Below are 21349 nucleotides of genomic sequence, written 5' to 3'. Positions count from 1 at the left end.
GAGGTCCTTCTAGCTTCCAGTCTCTGGAAGAGCAGCAGGGACTAAGAACATTGTTGAAGGCAATTTTGGAAAATACAGTCTGCTACACATCCTTTAAATTATTCAGATCTTCAGAACAACTCTATAATACTAATGTTAAAATTTTGTTTGGTTCATTAACTTTCTGGGAGAAGCTTATGAGTTGCTGTGCTTTAGCGCATTGAAAGCCTTTGGGATAATGCGCATTAATTACAGAATTATGCATTTGGGGGTATTTTCTGCTCTTAAAAGTTGGCTGCTTTGGTGAACCCTGTATAATACTGGCCTCCAAAGGTGTCCATTGAGTCGGAAAATTAGCTTTGTTCTTTTCCATTCTCGTCTGGATGTCTCCCACTTGTTCCGTGTTTACAAAGTGCCAGCATCTGAACTGAGCCCTTTCATACACCATTTTATTTCTCTGAGATAATTCCTGATATCACCATTTTATGCATGACTATACGGAAGCTTCCCTGACACCTCAGTTGTAAAGAATCCACCTGCAATGCAGGAGAACCCGGTTTGATTCCTGGGTCAGGAAGATCTGCTGGAGTAAGGGATAGGCTACCCACTCCAGTGTTCTTGGGCTTCCCTGGTGGCTCTGCTGGTGAAGAATCCACCTGCAATGTGGGAGACCTGGGTTCAGTCCCTGGGTTAGGAAGATCCCCTGGAGAAGGGAAAGGCTACCCACTCCAGTATTCTGGCCTGGAGAATTCCATGGACTGTATACCCATGAGGTGGAAAAGAGTCGGACACGACTGAGCGACTTTCACATACTGAAGCTTAGAGGGATGTGACCAAGAGGTCTTCTAAAATTATAATTTGCGTGAATGCCACAACCACAAGTACACACACACACACACAATTCTGTGACCCCTTCTTATGGCCTGTATTTTCCCACCTCATAATATATATCATGTTCTAACTGCTATAGAATTAACTTTTTTCTTCTTTTTTTTAAATTCTCTGGCTCAGCTAAGAGGGCAGAGGAAGGCAGGGAACGTTTTCTGTGTATTCACTGATATGTCTTAATAAATATTGGTTAAACACAGAACTAAATGAATGACAGCATGGAATCCTGGTCCTGCTGGAGTTTGAATGCAAGTCTGTCTGACTCCAGAGCCTTTCATTTTAACCCTAGAAGTGGAGTTGTTGCCCGAAAAGTGAGGTGGAGACTCTCATATGTGCAGTCATAATGACAGAAAAGCCTGGCTGCCTGCCTTAAATAACTCAGGAACTCAGCAAAATTAGATGTGCTTATTTAGATCAAGACTTCCTACAGATGAGCACAATACAAATTGGTAAAACAGTTCAAGATTTTTGAGAAGTTTTGATATTTCAGCAAAACTGTATGTAATTTTCTAAAATTAGCATTTCAGTTTCCAGAGAAATTGTATTCAATAAAATCTACTATAATTTAGAGTAAAAATATTAGGAAAAGGACTTTTAGAATTTTTAACTTTAATAAATGTTTTGAGTCATATTTAAATCGTTTTTCTGCCTCTTTCAAAATTAGTTCTAATAGTACGCTCTTGGGCTTCCCTAGTAGCTCAGATGGTATAGCATCTGTCTATAATGCAGGAGACCCAGGTTCGATCCCTGGTTCAGGAAGATCCTCTGGAGAAGGAAATGGCAACCCACTCCAGTATTCTTGCCTGGATAATTTCATGGACAGAGGGGCCTGGCTACAGTCCATGTAGCTGTTGCATGTCCATGTAGGGTTGCAAAGAGTCAGGCAGGACTGAGCAACTAATACACAATAGTATGCTCATTTGTTTTTCTAAATACAATCCTTCTTTCCAACTTCAGTTCCTGCTTAAGTTCTTAGTTCTTGATTTCCCTATGGTTTGTTAGGATTTAAGTATGTTAGTTAATTGTAAAACTCACTCTTGGCATCATTTTCACAAAGTTCTTTAGAAAGATAATCTCTCCGTGCCTGCAGTTGTTTTTGTTGAATTTTGTTGAATTGTTTTGGTGAATTGTGTTCATTTTGCCTGGGTGCCTGCTCAGTTGCTTCAGTCATATCCAACTTCTTGCGACCCCATGGACTGTAGCCCACCAGGCTCCCCTGTCCATGGAATTTCCCAGGCAAGAATACTGGAGTGGGTTGCCATTTCCTCCTCCAGGGGTTCTCCCCAGCCCAGGGATTGAACCCGGGTCTTCTGACTGCAGGTGGAGTCTTTACCACTGACTCACCAGGGAAGCCCTAGATTATTTAAACAACCCAGCTTCGGGGGATTTCCCATAGGAAACACCCAGGGGGCACCAAGTCTCTGATTTGTGCCTCCTCCCCAGCCTCCTAGAAGTCGTGAGGATCGTGAGGATTGGTCCGGCCAGTCCTCGGTCCTCACGTGTCAGGCCCGTAGAACGCAGGTGTGAGCAGGCTCAGAGGAGATGCGAGGTGCCCTCCCGCCGCATCCCAGGCCCTTCATGCCTGGCATCCTGGGCCTCCTTATGGCCGGTCTGCCTCCTCCTGTCGGGTGGCGGTTGTCCTCCAGCTCCAAGACCGAAACTGGCCTTCTCCGGGCAGGCGCGGGGAGTGTGGGGAGGCCCGGGGACCCGGGGGCGCGGGACGGGGCCCTGGAGGGGCCGGCGGCGCGGGTTGGGGCCCGGGTGGCGCTGACGCTCGGCCCCCCTGTCCCTGGCCCAGCTCTCGGCCGGCCCCGGCCGCACAGCGACGACTACAGCACCGTGAAGAAGGTGCCCCCGCGGAAGCCCAAGCGAAGCCCCCACACCAAGCTCAGCGGCTCCTCGGAGGAGATCTCGGGCGGCCGGCCGGGGGCCGCGGGGCCGGGGGGCGCGCGGCGCAGAGCGGGCGGCCCGCAGCGCCTGCCGGGGACCCCCGCGCCCCCCGCGCCCCCGGAGCCGGAGCCCGAGCCCGTCTACATCGAGATGCTGGGCCGCGCCGGCAGCCCCGAGCCGGCCGAGGCGGTGTACGAGGAGATGAAGTCCTGGGCGCCCCCCGGGGACGCCCCCGAGGACGGCGGCGCGGGCGGCATCCCCGCGCCCTTCCCCAACCTGCTGGCGCACCGGCCCCCGCTGCTCGTGTTCCCCCCGACGCCGGCCACCTGCTCCCCCGCGTCCGACGAGTCGCCCTTGACGCCCCTGGAGGTGAAGAAGCTGCCGGTGCTGGAGACCAACCTCAAGTACCCCGTGCAGCCCGAGGGCTCCAGCCCCCTGTCCCCCCAGCACCCCAAAACCCCCAAGGGGGACGGCGACCTGCCCGCGTCCCCGGGGCCGCACGGAGCCTCCCCGCCCGCGACGCCCGCGCCCGCGCCCCCCGCCGCCCCGCGGCCACCCGCGCACTTCCCCTTCGCGGCCCCCGCGGAGCCCCCCAGGGTCCCCCCGAAGCCCACCTCGGCCCCCGCGGGCGTGCCCTGCAGCCCCCTTCCCAAAACCCCGTATTCCCCGGGTAAGACGGCCCGAGGGGAGCCCAGGAAGGCCACCACCACCGGCGCCCCCTCCCCGGCCCCCTACAGCCCCCCGAACTCCAGACCTCTGTGCAGCCCCCTGGACGAGCTGGCCAGCCTGTTCAACTCCGGCAGGAGCGTGCTCCGGAGGTCGGCGGTGGGCAGGAGGATCCGCGAACCCCAGGGTGAGTCTGGCGCGCTGAGCTGAGACAGGTCCAGATGTGTGTGGGGGGGTGGGGAGCGGGTGGGGGGTGTTGCAGAGCGATGCTGTGTTAAGGAACGCGCGGGGTCCCTGCGGGGTCCTTCAGAGCGGGTAGCGGCTTTAAGATCATCTTATATGCAACCGGTATGGCCAAGTAGTTAAGAACGCCTCTTTCCATTTTGCAGACACAAGTTCATGATACGAAAACATTGCACTGAAACCAGGCTTCAGACAGCCTGGTGAAACGATGGGCATTAGAGCAAAACTCAGCTTGAGCCCCTGACTTCCGTTTGCTAACAATATCCGGGTATAACTTGGAAATGGCAGTTGCCGCCTGCTGAGGGGTCCCTTTGGGACATCTTTGTCCTTTGCCCGGGTTACCCGAACACCCTCACCTCGCTGGCCGTCTCACTTCCATTCCCTGCCCAGCACAGGAAGGCCACTGCCGCGGTGCCCTCCCCGCCTCCTCCAGCTGCCCCCGAACTTCAGGCCTCTAGGCAGCCTCCCCGGAGGAGCTAGCCAACCTCTTCAACTGTTGTTGCCAGTGAATGATTTGCCTTCTGGTCCCAAGGACCATTTTCACTCAGTTCTGTTTTGTCTGCATCTTCTCGCTGAGCATCTCAACTGCTCAGCTGTTGACAAGCCAGTCCCAGTGAGCTCAGGGTTAGACTGTGGCAGCCAGAGGCTATTGCCTGTATCAGAAAGTATTTGTGTCCCTATAAAAGTAGAATGTAGCTATCAAAAAAACCCACCTCATTAAGATTTTTTTTGTTGATCTCTTGTAAGTAGCTCGCCTCATTCAGATGAGGTTGCCTTTGGGCTCAGATTCTCTTAATCACAAAGAACATAGTCATCTTCCAAAAAAACATCTGAAGGCTTTTATATAAAACCAAAATATTTTCCAGCGTTCTATATTTGGGAAGCGAACTGCAATAATATAAAGCATCTTCTGTTAAAACTGTAACAGGTCCCTCGGTCATAATGCCATTATGTAGATGACAACTGCTAACATCCTTACTTTGCAGAGATGGGAAACTTCAGGGCAAGGAGACTAAGCACCTTCCTTGAGGTCAGGTGGCAGGACTGAAGGTAGCAGCTTGCCTGCTCTTTCTCCTAAAAAAATACAGAGCTGTGTTGGCTTTCATCATCTGATGAGGTACAAATAAGCCCCTAGAAAACCTGGGAAACATTCTCAATAACTGAAAAGTACATCAAGGCTAAGAACACTTAGCAAATGGATGAATAACCTACTCTTTGTTTATTCTTCAGACTAATAAGCTAATCGTTTGTTTAGCTAGCCATTTCTTCTTAATTATAAGTCATTAATAAATGAAATTGTCCTTGTAAATAGGGGATGGCTTGAATTTCACAAGTCATATGTTTTATTCCAAGGAACAAAACTGACTGTAAGAGAAAAGCATTACACGAACACATTAATATTTGCTTTGCTTTGGAACTAAAAGTTTATTGAAGCCTCATAAGCCTCCTTTTACTATAGATGAGAGTTGGGTGAATTCTTCTCAGGTGTATTCAGAAAAGTGAAGTTAATGATTTTCTAGACAGGCGGCAATCCTTTGGAAATCCCTAAGTCTAGGACTCGCAGGGAGGACTGCAGAGAGGTCCCCATCCAGGGTGCCCGGATGTGCTAATTCTGTTTCCCCGAGGTGACATTAACCAATGCCTGGGAACACACATTGAAACCTCAGGGACACCATCGTGAGTGCAACTCTAAGATTAGAGAGCATCTATTTTCCTCCTGCGGGCTTTTACAAAACACTCTTCACTTAGAAAAGGCTGTCTGGAGCCACTTCAGACTTTCTTCCAAATGCCCGCATTGGCAGCTTCTGCCCCCAGCACAGTGGCTGCAGTCACAGGCAGCTGCAGTGGGAGAGGCTTGTCCGCAGGCACCAGGCGACTGAGTCCAGCTGTGCGGCCGAGAGCCCTGGGATTCCTGACAGCCCCTGACTCGGGGAACACCTGGACCGGAGCACAGGCACCGTCCAGGTTGTTCTTTTAGCATGCAGGAGGGGCTTAAGAGAAGACTGGGAAGGGAAAAAAAAAATAGTCATGACACTGGAGCTAATCACCAGAGCTGCTTATATGATTATTAAGGTTTACACACTGGGTTTACACACTGTGATCCAGGAGCCCGGAATCCATTTTCTTTTGAATGAATCGCATGGCTGTTATTCATGATTTACTGAAGTCCTGGGACTTCTTTTAAGATTACAAATCTTTTTCTTTACCCTCTTTATATTTAAAAATGCTCTTCTCTTCACCCAAAATAATTTTCTTGCCAAAGAATCCAGTGGGCAGCTAATTCTGCCTCAAGGCACCTGAATTAATTACAACTTGTTTCTTGGACAGTTGTGATATGGGGAAATTGTACTGCAAATTTGTGGAAGCGTTTCAAAACTTCCCCCTCGATTCTTTGGAGAGCGACCTTGAAGAGATTATGTGTGTTAGTCGCTCAGTCGTATCCGACTCTTTGCGACCCCATAGACTGTAGCCCAACAGGCTCCTCTGTCCGTGGGATCTCCAGGCAAGAATACTGGAGTGGGTTGCCATGCCCTTCTCCAGGGGATCTTCCTGAACCAGGTATCAAACCCGGGCCTCCCACATGTAGGTAGATTCTTTACTGTCTGAGCCCCCTCACTTCTGTTCAGTCGCTCAGTTGTGTCCGACTCTTTGCGACCCCATGGCACGCCAGGCCTCCCTCTCCATCACCAACTCCTGGAGCTTGCTCAAACTCACGTCCTTCTAGTAGGTGATGCCATCCAACCATCTCATCCTCTGTCGTCCCCTTCTCCTCCTGCCTTCAATCTTTTCAAGTATCAGGGTATTTTCAAATGAGTCAGCTCTTCACATCAGGTGGCCAAAGTATTGGAGTTTCAGCTTCAGCATCAGTCCTTCCAAGGAATATTCAGGACTGATTTCCTTTAGAATGGACTGGTTGGATCTCCTTGAAGTCCAATGAACTCTCAAGAGTCTTCTCCAACACCACAGTTCAAAAGCATCAATTCTTCAGCGCTCAGCTTTCTTTAGTTCAACTCTCACATCCATATATGACTACTGGAAAAACCATAGCTTTGACTAGACGGACCTTTGTTGGTAAAATAATGTCTCTCTAGAAATAGTCCAGTGTTGACAAGTTTCTTCCTTTGCACTTGAGAAAAGGCATTCAGAGGATTTGCTCCAAACTAATTTTGGCACTGATTAACATGTAAGGAACAGTGAGTTGTGGATAGGAAACAAGGCCCTTAGGTGTTTAATTATGCTCCATGGCTACTCTGTAGACCTAACTGTGGGATTTCATAGCTATCATCTTCCTATCAACTCCTGGATATTCAGTTGGAGGAACACAAAGTCACAGAAGCTCTTAAGAGTCCAGAATGCAGGTATGGACAAAATGTGATTGTCCAGGTGACAGCCACGACAACAGCTTGGGAGGAGGAGTCTTGGCTGCAGTAGTTGCAGTGGCTACTATGCTCCAGGCATGGTTTTAATAACCTGTTTAATTCTCACAAGACTGAGCAGTATCTGCTGCGGTGTCCCCATCCTACAGATGGGAAAACTAAAGCATAGAGATTAAACTTGCTCTGAGTCTCCCCACTTTGAGAGACACAGCCTGACTTAAATGCAGTGATTCTGGCTCTAGAGGCGACTATCTCATCTACCTACATAGTGATGCCCAGAACTGCAGGGAAATAAAACAGAGGATAAGGCTTGAAGAAGCCCTGCTTACTCACCTGAGGTGCAACAGTCAGAGTCCTACAGTTTGGATAAGAAAACTGCTTCATAAAATTCCACACATGTACCTCACAGCTCATGGATAGATGCAGCTGCGGAATGTGTTCTGGGGGCCACTGGGACCTCGGAATGAAGAACAACTACATGTTTAATTGTCTGTGCCTTTCTGTTGATCCCATTTATTCACAAGGTGTTTTTTTTCTGATGCCGTAATATGGTTAATATTATAATGCTAATTATTTATAGGTGCTTCCTTTCAAAAATTATGAGACCGAGTTCAAATGCAGAGGGGAGACCATTTGCTTCTTGGGGCCACGAGGGTGCGCCATTGCCCCAAACGGTTCCTTCAGCAGCTGGTTGTTTATCTAGAATGTGAAATGAAACGAGCCTGTTTTATGTGTCCATTGAAAAAGAGCAGGATGATCAGGCATTAACCAAAATGCAGTACTCCTCAGAAACCTGGGAAAGAAAGTGGAGGTGTCTGATTTGCAGAACATGTTAAAAAAAATGATTTTGTGACTTTCTGATACTGTCCAGCCTTAGTTTATATAATATAAATAGGTAGTTAAAAATTATATTGAGAGCAAAATATATAGAGACAATATTTCTTTGTATGTATTAGGTGTTTATTAAATACATTTGATGAAAACCTACCTTTAAAAAAGCAGTTTGACATATAAATGATAAATCTGGCCCTGGGGCATTTTTTACAAAGAACCACTGCAGCCAAATGGAAATCACTCTTAATTTCAAATATTTTGTTTCATTGCATGAATATTCCAAGTAAGGATATTTTGAGTTTTGACTTCTCTGGTGGCTCAGATGGTAAAAGACACTTCCTGCAGCTTTGATCCCTGGGTCAGGAAGATCCCTTGGAGAAGGAAATGGCAACCCACTCCAGTGTTCATGCCTGGAGAGTCCCACGGACAGAGGAGCCTGGCACGCTACAGTCCATGGAGTCACAAAGAGTTGGACACAACTGAGTAATACTTTAATTATATGAATGAAATTTTTACAGTGTAATGCTTGATTCCATAGGGCCATTTATTTTTAAAAGAATTATTTAAAAAGTTGGCTTTATGAAAAATCTCAAACATACAAAGGTACAATGGATTCATGAACTGTCTTTATGACCAATCTTAGCTAATCTCCAGCTTCCTCCACCGTCACTGGATTATGTGGAAATATGTCCCAATGTCAGAGCAATTTACTAATAAATATTTGTATAAATTTCATTAGGGAAGTCCTTTAGGAAAAAAATAAAAGATTTATTCTTCAGTCACTTTAATAAGTACAGAGCTGTTGATCCGTTTGAACATCATGGACTTGATTAACTAACATCATCTTGCTGCTCAAGACAGAAGCTGCCCCTAAGATGCTGGAGAACATTTTTTCACGATGCAGCTGAACTAATTCTCAGGAGTCAGCTTTCCACCAGAAATCACTGGCCTTCGAGAACTTCCACAAGGTCTGTGAGCACAGCCCCCCACATGGAACAGCTGTGCAGACAGCGACAGCCACAAGGTGTGAATTTCTAAATGTCATGTCCAAGCAGAGCTAAGCGTGAAAGATCAGTCTCTCAAGTACGTATTACAGCTGCATCTTTTCAAAGAAATTGTTCTGATTTGTTTGGGGCTGGGCTGGGTCTTCGCGGCTGTGCGCGCTTTCTCTAGTTGGGGCCAGCGGGGACCACACTCTAGCTGTGGTGGTTTCTCTTGTTAGAGAACACGGGCTTCAGTAGTTGCGGTGTGTGGGTTCAGTCACTGCAGCCTCCGGACTCTGGAGCACAGGCTCTGTAGTTGCAGCGCGTGGACTCAGTCCCCCAAGGAGCGTGTGGGAATCTTCCCGGACCAGCGATCAAACCCCTGTCTCCTCCATCGGCAGGTGGATTCTTGACCACTGAGCCACCAGGGAAGCCCCCGTTGCCTCCTCAGACAGTACTGCATGAGGTTTTGAAGATTCTCTGCCAAATTAAGTGCAACTGCTTATGTATTGTTCGGAAACAAGAAGATGCTTTAAAATTGCTGAAATATCACGGAATTACATGTGACCTGTGCTCAAGGGCAGCGTTGGTAAACTGCCACTCTCTGCTCCTGGTGTTTGAGGCCGACATTTCGACACTTGTCTTCTGTTTCATCTCTGACGCCTTCTGATGAGATGGCAGCATAAGACCTCCATTCTCCTGTGCAGGTCTCTGCCTCCCATGATGGGATACAGGACTTGGCATCCCCGAGGCGTCTTGCCTACATGCCGGCTCTTCTAGCTGTGTATCCTGTGCTGAGCTGTTAATCTCTCTCACTCTCCAGCTGCTTTGCTTTCTACGCGTGGTGATTTATTTGTGGGGGGTGTGGCCTGAGGCTTCATGAATGTTAGAAAGGGCGTGGACGGAGCAAGCACATAGTTTACTGATGTGTTGTTGAGGGCACTGTTGCCGCCCTCCCGTGAAAGGAAGGCATCCCTCTGCCTTCTGGAACCATTTTAAATCAGCCCCAAGTTTCCCTCATTTTTCCAAATGAAGAAGTCCTCGGGGAAGGCAAGCTTAGCATCCCCAGCGAAGCAAGTCCTTCGCTCGTCGCTGGGTGGATGTGTGGCGAGGATGAGCTGGAGAGTGTGGCTGCCCTGGCCGGGTCAGCGAACCCGAGCGTTGACACAAGCATGGGACCCTGTGTGAGCAACGGATGTTCTGCGCAGCTCCTGGCCCCGCCGCAGCACAGGCGTCTCTGTGTTTGGGACTTGCAACTGGATGCTGCAGTGTTTCTCATTCCCCTGATGCCCAGCTGAAATAACCCTTAGTCTGTCTCCTCTTGCAAATGAGCTTTCAACTGGAATACACGGATTCATAGCCAGACATACCTACGTTAAGAGCACAGAGCTTTGTCTTCCGTGTTAACTGGACATTTTTTTTTAAGTGCCTAATATTTGTTGTGAATGCTGTGACATTTTCCTCCCTGTTTACGGCACCTCCTGTCTCTCAATGCCTGAGAACTCTTTCACTCAGGGATATTGTGCAAGCAGGGCCCTGTACCCAGGACTTGCGTTAACTTGTAGAGCTAACTCCCATGTAGTCATCCACCAGGCATTCGCTTGATGCAAGCCCAGGGCTTGCCCCCGGGAATCCAGAGAGGCGAGAGAGAGCTCTGGGTGCCCTGCCCTCTCCAGACAGGGCGGGCGGCAGACGGGTCCACCCTGTTTCAAGGGGAGGCTCTACCTGGGGGGCACAGACCCCCCATGGGTCTGTGACTGAGCCCCGCATGGCCTGTGAACCCCAGCGGTGTGCTCGGACCTTGTTTGGGGAGAGGTTGCCCAGACTTCATCACGGAGCGTTGATGAGCAGGGCATGGGGTGGGGGCACAGCTGGCGGCCCCCAAGCAGGAGCTGGTGGCTGCGGTAGTGTTTTGGAGAGCCTCCCGCCAGGGCTGACCCGCGAGCAGGATGCGTGATGGGCAGTGATGGGGGTGGGGGGGTGCTGGGAGTCCTCCAGGTGGTTGCAGAAGGAGGCGAGCAGGCGGGGCAGCGAGCAGAGCCCTTGTGTGGAGGCCTGTCTCAGAACGAGTTCAGGGTACCTGGTCCTGTTAGCATCCGGCCACGAGCCTTGAAAGGCTTCTTTGGTGGCTCAGTGGGGAAGAATCCGTCTGCCAGTGCAGGAGACCCAGGTTCCATCCCTGGGTCAGGAAGGTTCCCCTGGAGAAGGGAATGACTACCCTCTCCAGTATTCTTGTCTGGAGAATCCCATGGACAGAGGAGCCTGGTGAGCTGCAGTCCATGGGGTCGCAAAGAGTCAGACACGACTGAGCAACTGAACAGTAACAATGTTCCTTCGGTGTAAGCTTCTCGATGGAGACCCTTTCTACCCTCCCATCCCACAAACTGCCCTCCGCAATGTCAGGGACCCACAGCACCCAGGTGAAGCCAGAATAATTCCTCTGGTTTGGAAGGATTGTTTCCTGGCTTTCTGTCTGCTTTGTCTCTGCCTCTGTAAGGTTCTGCTTGGGAACAGCTCCTAATTACAGGTGAGCAGTCACTCACAGCAGTTGCTTTCACTTGCAAAGCGCTCACCCAGCATCTGGCCTTGAAATGCTGGACCTTGCAGGGCCTGAGTGTTGGTCCTGGGAGTGCGGCGTCTCAGATGCCTGCTCAGGACTGGCTGCACGGTAAAGCTACAGGGACCTCTCCCCCATCCCAGGGGCCATGCCGAGGGCTGCTCCGATGGTCCGCGGTGATTCGCAACAGCCAGCACAAGCCAGGGCAGGAGAAAGGCGTGCATGCATGCTCAGTCGCTCAGTCGTGTCTGACTCTTTGCTACCCCATGGACTGAAGCCCACGAGGCTCTTCTGTCCGTGGGACTCTCTGAGCAAGAATCCTGGTGTGGGTTGCTATGCCGTCCTCTAGGTGATCTTCCCGAATGAGGAATTGAACCCCTGTCTCTTGTGTTTCCCACACTGAGGGATTCTTTCCCATCGAACCACCTGGGAAGCCCGGGAGAAAGGCTCATAGCCCAAAATAGCCAACTTCACAGCCCAAAAAAGCCCCTTCATCTGTCTCTACGGCAACTATTTATTTCCTAGATTATGTGCCTATAGAAACAAATATAGCTGCAGATAATAGGTATTCAGACATATCTATATAGAGATATAGATACTGTAATGGCAAAATTAGAAGCATGGCTGGAAAAAAAAACCAAAAAACAGAAATCTAGCGCCAGCCCCATACTCAGAACCCTCAGTAAATATTGTTGGGAGAACCTTAAAGTCCTCCTGAGCTTGCAGCTTGCTCTGGACATGGCCGCTTCGTTCTTCTCTGAAACCCAGGCATCAAACCAAGCAGGGGGTTGTGATAATTAAATATTTAGATCAACCTGATCAAAAAGTTACCCTGCGAATAGTGTGAAATTCTCCTGGGAAATTTCCTTCACGGCTTGGCTGTGAATCTACAGCCGTCAGCATGCCGTCAGACCAGAGACAGGGAGCATGCATAAATAGTTCGTCATTTCTGAGCTGAGCCAGAGGACGCAGAGGAGTCATCCCAGTTGGACTGTTCTCTGGTGCGCCATCCAGGGGGAGGAGATCTTTTGTACCTGGAATTCTAGGGGAAAAAGTCAGTCTTTTCAGAAGTGGATTATCTTTCATAAGCAGTACATATTTTTCATACCATCAACCCATTAAAGCAAGCAGCCATTGTGTGTTGGAGGGGGTGGTCTCTAGACTAGATTTCAAATTAAACTCCCACTGGGGGCTCCAAAGAGAAACCCGGTGCTTTATCCGCTAAGCCACTCAGCAGCTTTCCCATCGCTAGTTAATAAAGACCTTCCTGGCTACCTGCATCTCATCATTGCCACGTAATACAATATCCCGGGGTGCTCTTCCTTTTGTGAAGAAATACTTAGAAGCTACAGGGGGCGTGGCTGTTTTCCTGAAGATGACCCGGATCACTGCCATGTTCTCTCTCTCTCCTTAAGTGTATTGGAAGAGAAAAACCCATTTCTTAACCACCTGAGAGTGTTTAGGGTCTTCATGCCGACGTGAATCATTTTTGCAATTAATTCTCAGATTAACGTAGAAAATTCCACACCACCTGAGAGTCCGCTACTTTCAGTGTCATTTTAGCCAGCCCTGCATCCTATGAGTCAGCGGTCACCTCACACCCACTGTGTGAGAAGCTTCTCAGGTGTTTTGCTGCCCTGGTTTTCACGTCTTCCTTTTTCTGATTTCTTCTTGAAGTCTGTAATGCTCATCCTTAGACATTGTACACTGGCAGTTACCGGGCAGTTGCAATTTTACATGCAGCTGGTACATGTTAATTGTAATAAACCAATCAGTGACAGTCTCACTCACTTTCCTCCCCACGCATATGACTCAGTCTTAAAATATGCAGGAACCAAACCAAGGCTGTGAGAGTTGGACTATAAAAGCTGATCACTGAAGAACTGCTACTTTTGAACTGTGGTGCTGGAGAAGAGTCTTGAGAGTCCCTTGGACTGCAAGGAGATCCATCCAGTCCATCCTAAAGGAGATCAGTCCTGAATATTCATTGGAAGGACTGATGCTGAAGCTGAAACTCCAATCCTTTGACCACCCGATGCGAAGAACTGACTCATTGGAAAAGACCCTGATGCTGGCAAAGATTGAAGGCGGGAGGAGAAGGGGACGACAGAGGATGAGATGATTGGATGGCATCATCGACTCAATGGATCTGAGTTTGAGTGAACTCTGGGAGTTGGTGATGGACAGGGAGGCCTGGCATGCTGCAGTCCATGGGGTCACAAAGAATCGGACATGACTGAGCGACTGAACTGAACTGAACCACGGCAGAGATGAGCTAGATCTGAGATGACACACGTTTACAGTGGAACACTCAGGGTACGATACCTGGAAATGTGTGCATCACCCAAAGTCCTGCAAAACCTGCAAAAGAGTTTCTTTACACCCCAGACTCTGGCTCAAAATCAAACACACTCTTCCCCCAAAATGTCCACTTTAAAGAATGGAGGAACTGGCGTGGATGCTGTGGGTGCAACAAGGTAATTCCCAAGCAAGTCAGAGTGTTTTCCATCTTGGTTTTATTATTCTCATTTGAAATGGAAAGATCCAGGAAGGAGTAAGAGACAGAAGACTTGAACAGAGCGGTGGGTGGACACTGCCCTATGCAGGTGTGTTCATGTTGCTGAAACGTAAACCAAAGCTTGCAGCCCTTAAATTACTTTCTGAAGTCGCAGCTGTGTGTAGGAGTTAGTTCCAGGTCTCAGGTGAGCTCTCCTGGACGGGGCCAGGCAGGTTTAGGAGCAGAACGGAGGCTCACACCGAGCACAAAGGACTAAACTAGGCCGACTTTCCAGGTGGCTCATCGGTGAGGAACCCGCCTGCCAGCGCGGGAGACCTGATTCCAGCCCCTCAGGTCAGGAAGAGCCCCTGGAGGAGGAAATGACGCACCCTCCAGAATTCTCACCTGGAGAATTCCCTGGACAGAGGAGCCTGGCGGGCTGCAGTCCTCGTGGTCGCTAAAGAGTCGGACACGACTGAGCAACTAAACCACCAGCCTGGCAATACTTTTCACAGTTCACATATCTGTTTTCAAGCAAATAACCAGTGCCCAGCAATAGATTCTGAGGAGCTAAAGAGTTTTTTGTTTTTGTAATTTTCATGAGAATTGTATTGAGTTTATCTTATTTTTCACTAAGTCGTGTCCAACTCTTTGCAACCCTATGAACTGCAGCACACCAGGCTTCCCTGTCCTTCACTGTCTCCCAGAGTTCACTCAAACTCATGTCCATTGAGTCGGTGATGCCATCCAACCATCTCTTCCTCTGTCGTCCCCTTCTCCTCCTGCCCTCAATCTTTCCAGCATCAGGGTCTTTTCCAGTGAGTCAGTCCTTCACATCAGGTGGCCAAAATATTGGAGTTTCAGCTTCAGCGTCAGTCCTTCCTGTGAATATTCAGAGTTGATTTCCTTTAGGATTGATTGGTTTGATCTTGCTGTCCTTGGTATTTAACCACCTTTATATATATATAGTGCCTGGAGAATCCCAGGGACAGCGGAGCCTGGTGGGCTGCCGTCTATGGGGTCGCAGAGAGTCGGACATGACTGAAGCGACTTAGCAGTAGCAGCATATATAGTGCGTGATGGAATCTCTCTTGGAGTTTAATAGAATATTGTGCTAAGAAGAACTATTTCGGTCCTTAAGAACATTGTAATCCTTTGCTCCATCTCCGACACCAGCTTGTGCTGCTGCTGTAACATGCTTTCTAGTGCCTCTGGCCACCCCCTGCGCCACTGTGTGAGTCTTAGCACAACCAGAGGTGCGACTGAATCGTTTACGTGTCAGATGAGACAGTCAGACTCCAGCTGCTGGCATTCATTTCACTGATGCAGTCACAGCTAAGAAGGGAAACTCCTTTATCCCCTCCTGAGGCTGGAAATCTCGTCTCATTTCTGCAGCTGGGACAGCCACGCGGGGCAAAGCCACTGGGCTTCTGTATGGTGACAGGGGATTATACAAATGTCTCTTTAATCTGATGCTCATTAGACAGCCCGCTGATGTGGTCCAGCTGCTAACCAGAAAGCGTTTCCATTGCTGCAGGGGTGGAATCCATCATAGGGACCCTTTGTAATGACTTTAGGGAAAAGGTTCCATTTTCCAGATAATACAACCAATCTGTGACGTCGTCCCCAAGACACGTAGTTCTTTTCAGGATTAAAAACATCAGAAGTTAACTTCAAGCAAAACCATGTGATGAGCAGCCACGTTTTGTGTTGCTGTTTGCTACTTGGGTCAAGTTTTCAAAGAGGGTTGGGGGGAAAAATCATAAATAAAAGGGACAGACTTCATTCATTCATTCGAAATATACGTTGAGGATGTGTTTTGTGCAGGGTATTGTCCTAAGCTGTATGGGTTTAACAGTAAAATGTGGAACCGGCTCGAAGCAGCTCACAAGGTCCCCAGACAGCGAGAAACGCTGTCGGTGAAGACACTGTTTGGGTTTCTCAAACGGCTTACCCCTAATGCTTGAGAAAGGCTGCATTTTTATTCGATTCATTCTACTCTCTTTAGCTGTTCAATGCTTATCATGACACACTAAATTGATTCTTTTCAACCCATACGTATGTCTTTTGAAACTGATCCAAATGCAGGTAGGATTCCTTTGGAGGAAAGGGGGGTGGATGAGAAGGAGGGGTATCCTACCCCAGGCTGAGACCGGGGCATCTTACAACCCCGAGGAGGAGGGTGTATCCAAGGGTGTGATGGCATCCCCGCGTAATGCTCTGGAGGGGCTGCACCAGGGGGTGCGAAAAGGCTTTTCCTGCGTTCATTTATGTGTAAACATACGGCTTAAACATGACAGATGGGAGATGCCGGGCGGTGGGCGTACAAGGAGGGGACCCCACCTCCTGACCAGCTCTGAGGGGCTTTCTCCTGACTGTTCCAGGGGTAATGAGGGCCACTGGCGACTGGTTCAGCCTGCCCCTGCAGAGTCCCAGAGACTCATCCTTCCTGAGTGACAGCTCCGGGGACCTTCAGTCCCAGGCATGGAGGCTTGGGAGGCACGCAGAGTCAGGGAGGCCAGCCAGCCCCCCTCCATAAAGGACACAGCCATGGGAGCCATCAGAGAGCCTGGTCACGTGGCTTGAGGAGACTTGTGACAAGACTTTTAAGTCCGTGTGGATATTTTTAATCTGTTATGTAAGGCGTCAGAGCTGCTGGGCGGCAGCCACTGATGTGGGCAATGGGGCTGATCCACACACGTGCACGGCACCTCCAGGCTGTGAAACTGCGGGATACGTCTGTAGCCGGGGGACTGCTCCCCTCCTGAGCCCCCCAGGGCTCCCAAGTGTGCCCCCCCAACTCCTGGGGCTACCCACCCCAGGCCTGCCTCCGTGAAATGCAGACTCAGGCAAAGGCTCAAGGTGTGTGGCTTCTGCCTGTTTCCACCGGCCCTGATCTGTGCCCTTGGGGCCCTTAAATACCTTGTGTGTGTGTGTTAGTCACTCAGCCGTCTCTGACTCTCTGTGACCCCGTGGACTGTAGCCCTCCAGGCTCCTCTGTCCGTGGGATTCTCCAGGCAAGAATACTGGAGTGGGTTGCCATTTCCTTCTCCAGGGGATCTTCCAAACCCAGGGATCGAACCCAGGTCTCCTGCATTGCAGGCAGATTCTTTACTGACTGTGCCAATAGGGAAGACCCTTTAAATACCTTGGGTAGATAAATTTCATAATTAGTTCTGAATGAGGATTTTTAAAAGATTCAACATACACCACTGCTGTTTGGGTTTTTCACTGCATTGATTTCGTTGGCTCTCTGACTCAGCTGCAGCCACGCCAGTGAGATGAAAGCCAAAAATGAGAGTCTGACTTGTATGACGTGCACGTGATTCAGCCATACATCCAGTTGTGCCAAGGTTCACGTGGCGGGTCGGGGGCTTGCCAGAAGATGCTAGAAACCATGTTACAATGGATGCACAACCTAGCGTTCCCGATGTGGAACAAACGTAGATTATATTTTTCTCAAGGACTGAAGTAAAGAATGTGAACAGTGTTAGTCACTCAGTCATGTCCAGTTCTTTCCAACCCCCTGGGTTGTAGCCCGCCAGGCTCCTCTGTCCGTGGGATTCTCCAGGGAAGGATACTGGAGTGGGTTGCCATTCCCTTCTCCAGGGGCTCTTCCCAACCCAAGGATCAAACTTGAGTCTCCTGCCTTGCAGGCAGATTCTTTACTGTCTAAGCCACCAGGGAAGCTAGGTGAAGAACCAAGTAGTTATTCTTAAAGCAATTTATCTATTAGAAATCCAAGTGAGGCTCTATTATGAGCCATATATAAAGGTGGTTAAATACCAAGAGACAAAATAGAGTCAATACAGTTCTCGTGGAAATGAAAACATAAATAAACAAGCAGTTCTTGATCAGAAGGGGTCTGCTGAGCCTGGGCGACGGCGGTTCTCCTGGGAAAGGATGTGGGAGCTGGAGATGGAGCTGTCCTGGGGGCACTTGCCTCTTTGTTCCCGGATGGTAGTGTTGTCAGCCCCCCTCACTGTGACGCCATGCACGTGTTGCCAACACTAAGCTCTCCTGGTAGAACAGGATAACCCCCTCTGCCTTTGCCTCTGGAGAGTGCACACACCTGAGAGGGACACGCACCGTCCACCCAGGGCGGCTGTGCAGGTGCGGTGTTCCTGACCTCCCAGGTTTCCATCACCACCTGGCATTTGGCATTGAGGAAATGTAGAAACACCAGGTATACAAATACCCGTGCAACCTCTGAGGTTAGACCCTTTCAGAATGGGTCTCCAGGCCAGGCCAGCTTGTTTAGAGATATTGCATATACAGCTACTTACAGGTGGCTCAGTGGTAAAGAACCTGCCTGCCAATGCAGGAGACTCGGGTTCAATCCCTGAATCAGAAAGATTCCCTGGAGAAGGGAATGGCTACCCACTCCAGTACTGCTGCTGCTGCTGCTGCTAAGTCGCTTCAGTCGTGTCCAACTCTGTGCGACCCCATAGATGGCAGCCCACCAGGCTCCGCCATCCCTGGGATTCTCCAGGCAAGAGTACTGGAGTGGGTTGCCATATTGCCCGGGAAATCCCACGGACAGAAGAGCCTGGCAGGCTGCAGTCCATGGGGTTGCAAAGAGTTGGAGACGATTGAGTGGCTAAACAACAGCGTCCACCTACTTACAGGGAAGACGAGCTCCAGGGAAGTTAATAGTGGCCAGGCCTCTTCCAGCTATGGCACGGATTGGGGAGATGGACCCAAAAGGAGCCAGCTGGTCAACCTGGAAAGAAAACTGGCACCACATAAATCTCTGTGCCTTTTTGGGTTCTGCAAACCTTATTTATACTGACAGTCATTTTTTAGCTTTACTATGGGTACATTCTTGCCCTGCTCAGCACATATGTTGTTGAAGATATCACTCTGTTTCCTGCTTCGGTTGGTGTTTTTAGCACAAACCATCTCCCCAAGACTTGGCAGGGGAGTGGGTGGCGGGAGTTGGCAGGGGCGGGTGGAGTGACCAAGGAAGCCCTTTCTTTCCATCCAACTTAACCCCAAGCGTGAGCCTTGGTGGCACTTTCTGCTATAGAAGAATGCTCAGCGCCGCGTTCAGGAGCAGTTTCGATCTACTCAAGGGTGGCGGTTCATAAGGGAGTGCCAGGGCCGGCTGCAGCCTCTCAGGGCAAGACGCAGATCTGGTAGTTACGTTTTCTCAAGCCGCCCAACCTCATCCTTGCCCATCCCAGTGTTGGGTTTTGCTGCTTCTTGAGTGATCAGTTCCTGTAGAGCTATGACCGTGCGTGGAATGAGGCTGCCGCACGACCCATCGCGTGGCCCTCACGTGGCCCCCCGTCCCCATCACGGGCACACACGGACGCTGTCCCTTGACTCGTTCCTGTAGCTGTTAGCAAAGCGGAGATGCAGTCTGCTTCCTGGGGCTGAGGGTCATTTAGAAGCATGCCATTGAAAACACACCCCTGCAGTGTGTGTCCCTCCTGATCGTCTCTCTTTGATAACATGCCCTCTGCTCATGCATGACATCTCCTTACGTTTGAGTTTAGGACCAGCCACTGCGTCTGGGTGAATCCCGACACTTGGCATTTGTCTTTCTCTGAGACAAGATGCCAAGTGTATGGATTACTATCATGGGCAAGCAAAAGAGTCTAATTCACGTCCTAGAAGCCTGTTATGGAAGAGGGCAGGGGGGACTGCGGAGTGATTTCTGCGTCCCTATTTGTGCCTTTTACTCGTGTGCAATAATGTAAGACTTCAGGTGTTGTTCCTTGAAATACAAAGTATTGAATCAAGTTAGTCTCTCAGTTGTGTCCAACCCTTTGTGACCCTGATGAACTGTAGCCCGCCAGGTTCCTCTGTCCATGGGATTCTCCAGGCAAGAATACTGGAGTGGGTTGCCATTCCCTTCTCCGGGGAATCTTCCAGATCCAGGAATCAGACCTGGGTCTTCTGCATTGCAGGTGGGCTCTCTGCCATCTGAGCCACCGGGAATCCCTCTAAAGTAGTGAACAGATTTGGTTTAACACAAGCCGGAGGCTGATCTGGGGTCTGAGTGGTCCTGCTTACGTGCAGTGACACGCCATCTATGTGAGTCCATCGGCAGACTGCGAGCTGCGACTTCTGAATTCTAGAACCGCGAGCCTGAGAAGCAGCGGGTCCACGCCTGTCTCCCTCTCAGCCTGCATACTTTTCCTTAAAGCCAGATAGGATGAAAACAAACGCATTCTTGCTTGCAGTAGCCTTTCTGCAGAGGAATTTTCCTATAGAGTTGCAAAATGAACGATAGCCAGCATGAGTAATGAGTCTCAAATGTATTCTCACATTTTTTATGCCTTACAGAGCACTCTCAGCATTAAATCAAACAGCGATAGTTTGTTTTGCTCCTGCATTACTGCAACCTGGATTGTAGTCTCATCCGTTTCCAACACACACCTAGAACTACCTCAAGTTCAGGTACCCAGGAGAGAAGCCATGTGTCCAGCAGTCTTCTTAAAGAAAGCCTCCGACGCTCAGTCCCTCCTCGTCCCCCTGACGTTTCTTGGGCATTTGGTACCATCAGCCCCCGCCCCCGCCAGCTGCCCCGCCCCTGAGCTCCCAGCCCACCCGAGTCTCCAGCCGCAGGTTTGTATCCACCGCCACATGGGCTCTGCCTTTTGCCTCCTTCCTTGTAGGAATGTCACTTTTCCTGGAAGAAATTCTCCCTCCCAAGGGATTTTTAAGTCTCCGCCCCCAGACATTCCGTTTGCAGTCCTAGTAAATGCCCTTGTCCAAATCATCACCACTCGCTTTAACAACCCTCCAGGGCTGCCCAGGTGGCCCGGCGATAATGACTCTGCCTGCCAACGCAGGAGATGCAGGGATGCAGGTTCACTCCCGGGGTCGGGAAGATCCCCAGGAGAAGAAAATGGAAATCCGCTCCACAATTCTTGCCTGGGAAATCCCTCGGACAGAGAAGCCTAGCGGGCTATAGTCCATGGGGTTGCCAAGAGTCAGACACAACTTAGCAACCAAACAACAGTAACGACAACAGGTGGCTGTCACTCCAGAGTCCACGCTCGTGGCCCCTGCCTTGTGCTCGTCGATGGTCCTGCCTTACCCCCGCCCCTGGGCTCACAGGGACCCGTAACTTAGCTAACCCCTGACTTCCATTTGTCCTTGACGCTGGTCAGCCGTCCACGTCTGGTGCCGGACTGACAGCGCAGCATCCTTGCCGTCTCACCGTCACCAGGACGGGCCGAGCTGGGGCCGCGCCCTCGAGGGTCTCGCCCTGCCGCTCCGCTCGGCCTTCGCGTGCCCTCTCCTCGCCACACCCCGCCCCGTGCCCGCCCTGCGGGGCTCGCGTCTCTCCTGCGCGGCCCGGCGCCCGCCGACCTCCCTCTCCGCGCTGCCGTCCCGGCTGGACCCGAGCGGGCGGGCCGCCCCGCGCCGCGCCTTCTGAGGCCCGCCCAGCAGGCTGAGAAGAGGCCCCTGTTAGGACGCG

The 21349-nt window shown here is 50.3% G+C and overlaps 1 protein-coding gene across 1 annotated transcript in view; it reads left to right on the top strand.

Annotated features, from left to right (window-relative positions):
* The window catches only part of MYO16 (myosin XVI), a 478842-nt gene that overhangs the window by 423512 nt on the left and 33981 nt on the right, over positions 1–21349 (top strand). Inside the window, exon 32 of the mRNA XM_055426698.2 lies at positions 2666–3610. Coding sequence (XP_055282673.2) covers positions 2666–3610 — 945 coding nt within the window. The remainder of the gene's footprint in view (positions 1–2665; positions 3611–21349) is intronic.

The sequence above is a fragment of the Moschus berezovskii genome, chromosome 13, assembly GCF_049115385.1.
Source record: "Moschus berezovskii isolate FMDL1 chromosome 13, NW_MosBer_1.0, whole genome shotgun sequence".
NCBI lineage: Eukaryota > Metazoa > Chordata > Mammalia > Artiodactyla > Moschidae > Moschus > Moschus berezovskii.
The sequence above is the reverse complement of the archived record's forward strand: the minus strand, read 5'-3'. Positions and strand labels throughout refer to the sequence as shown.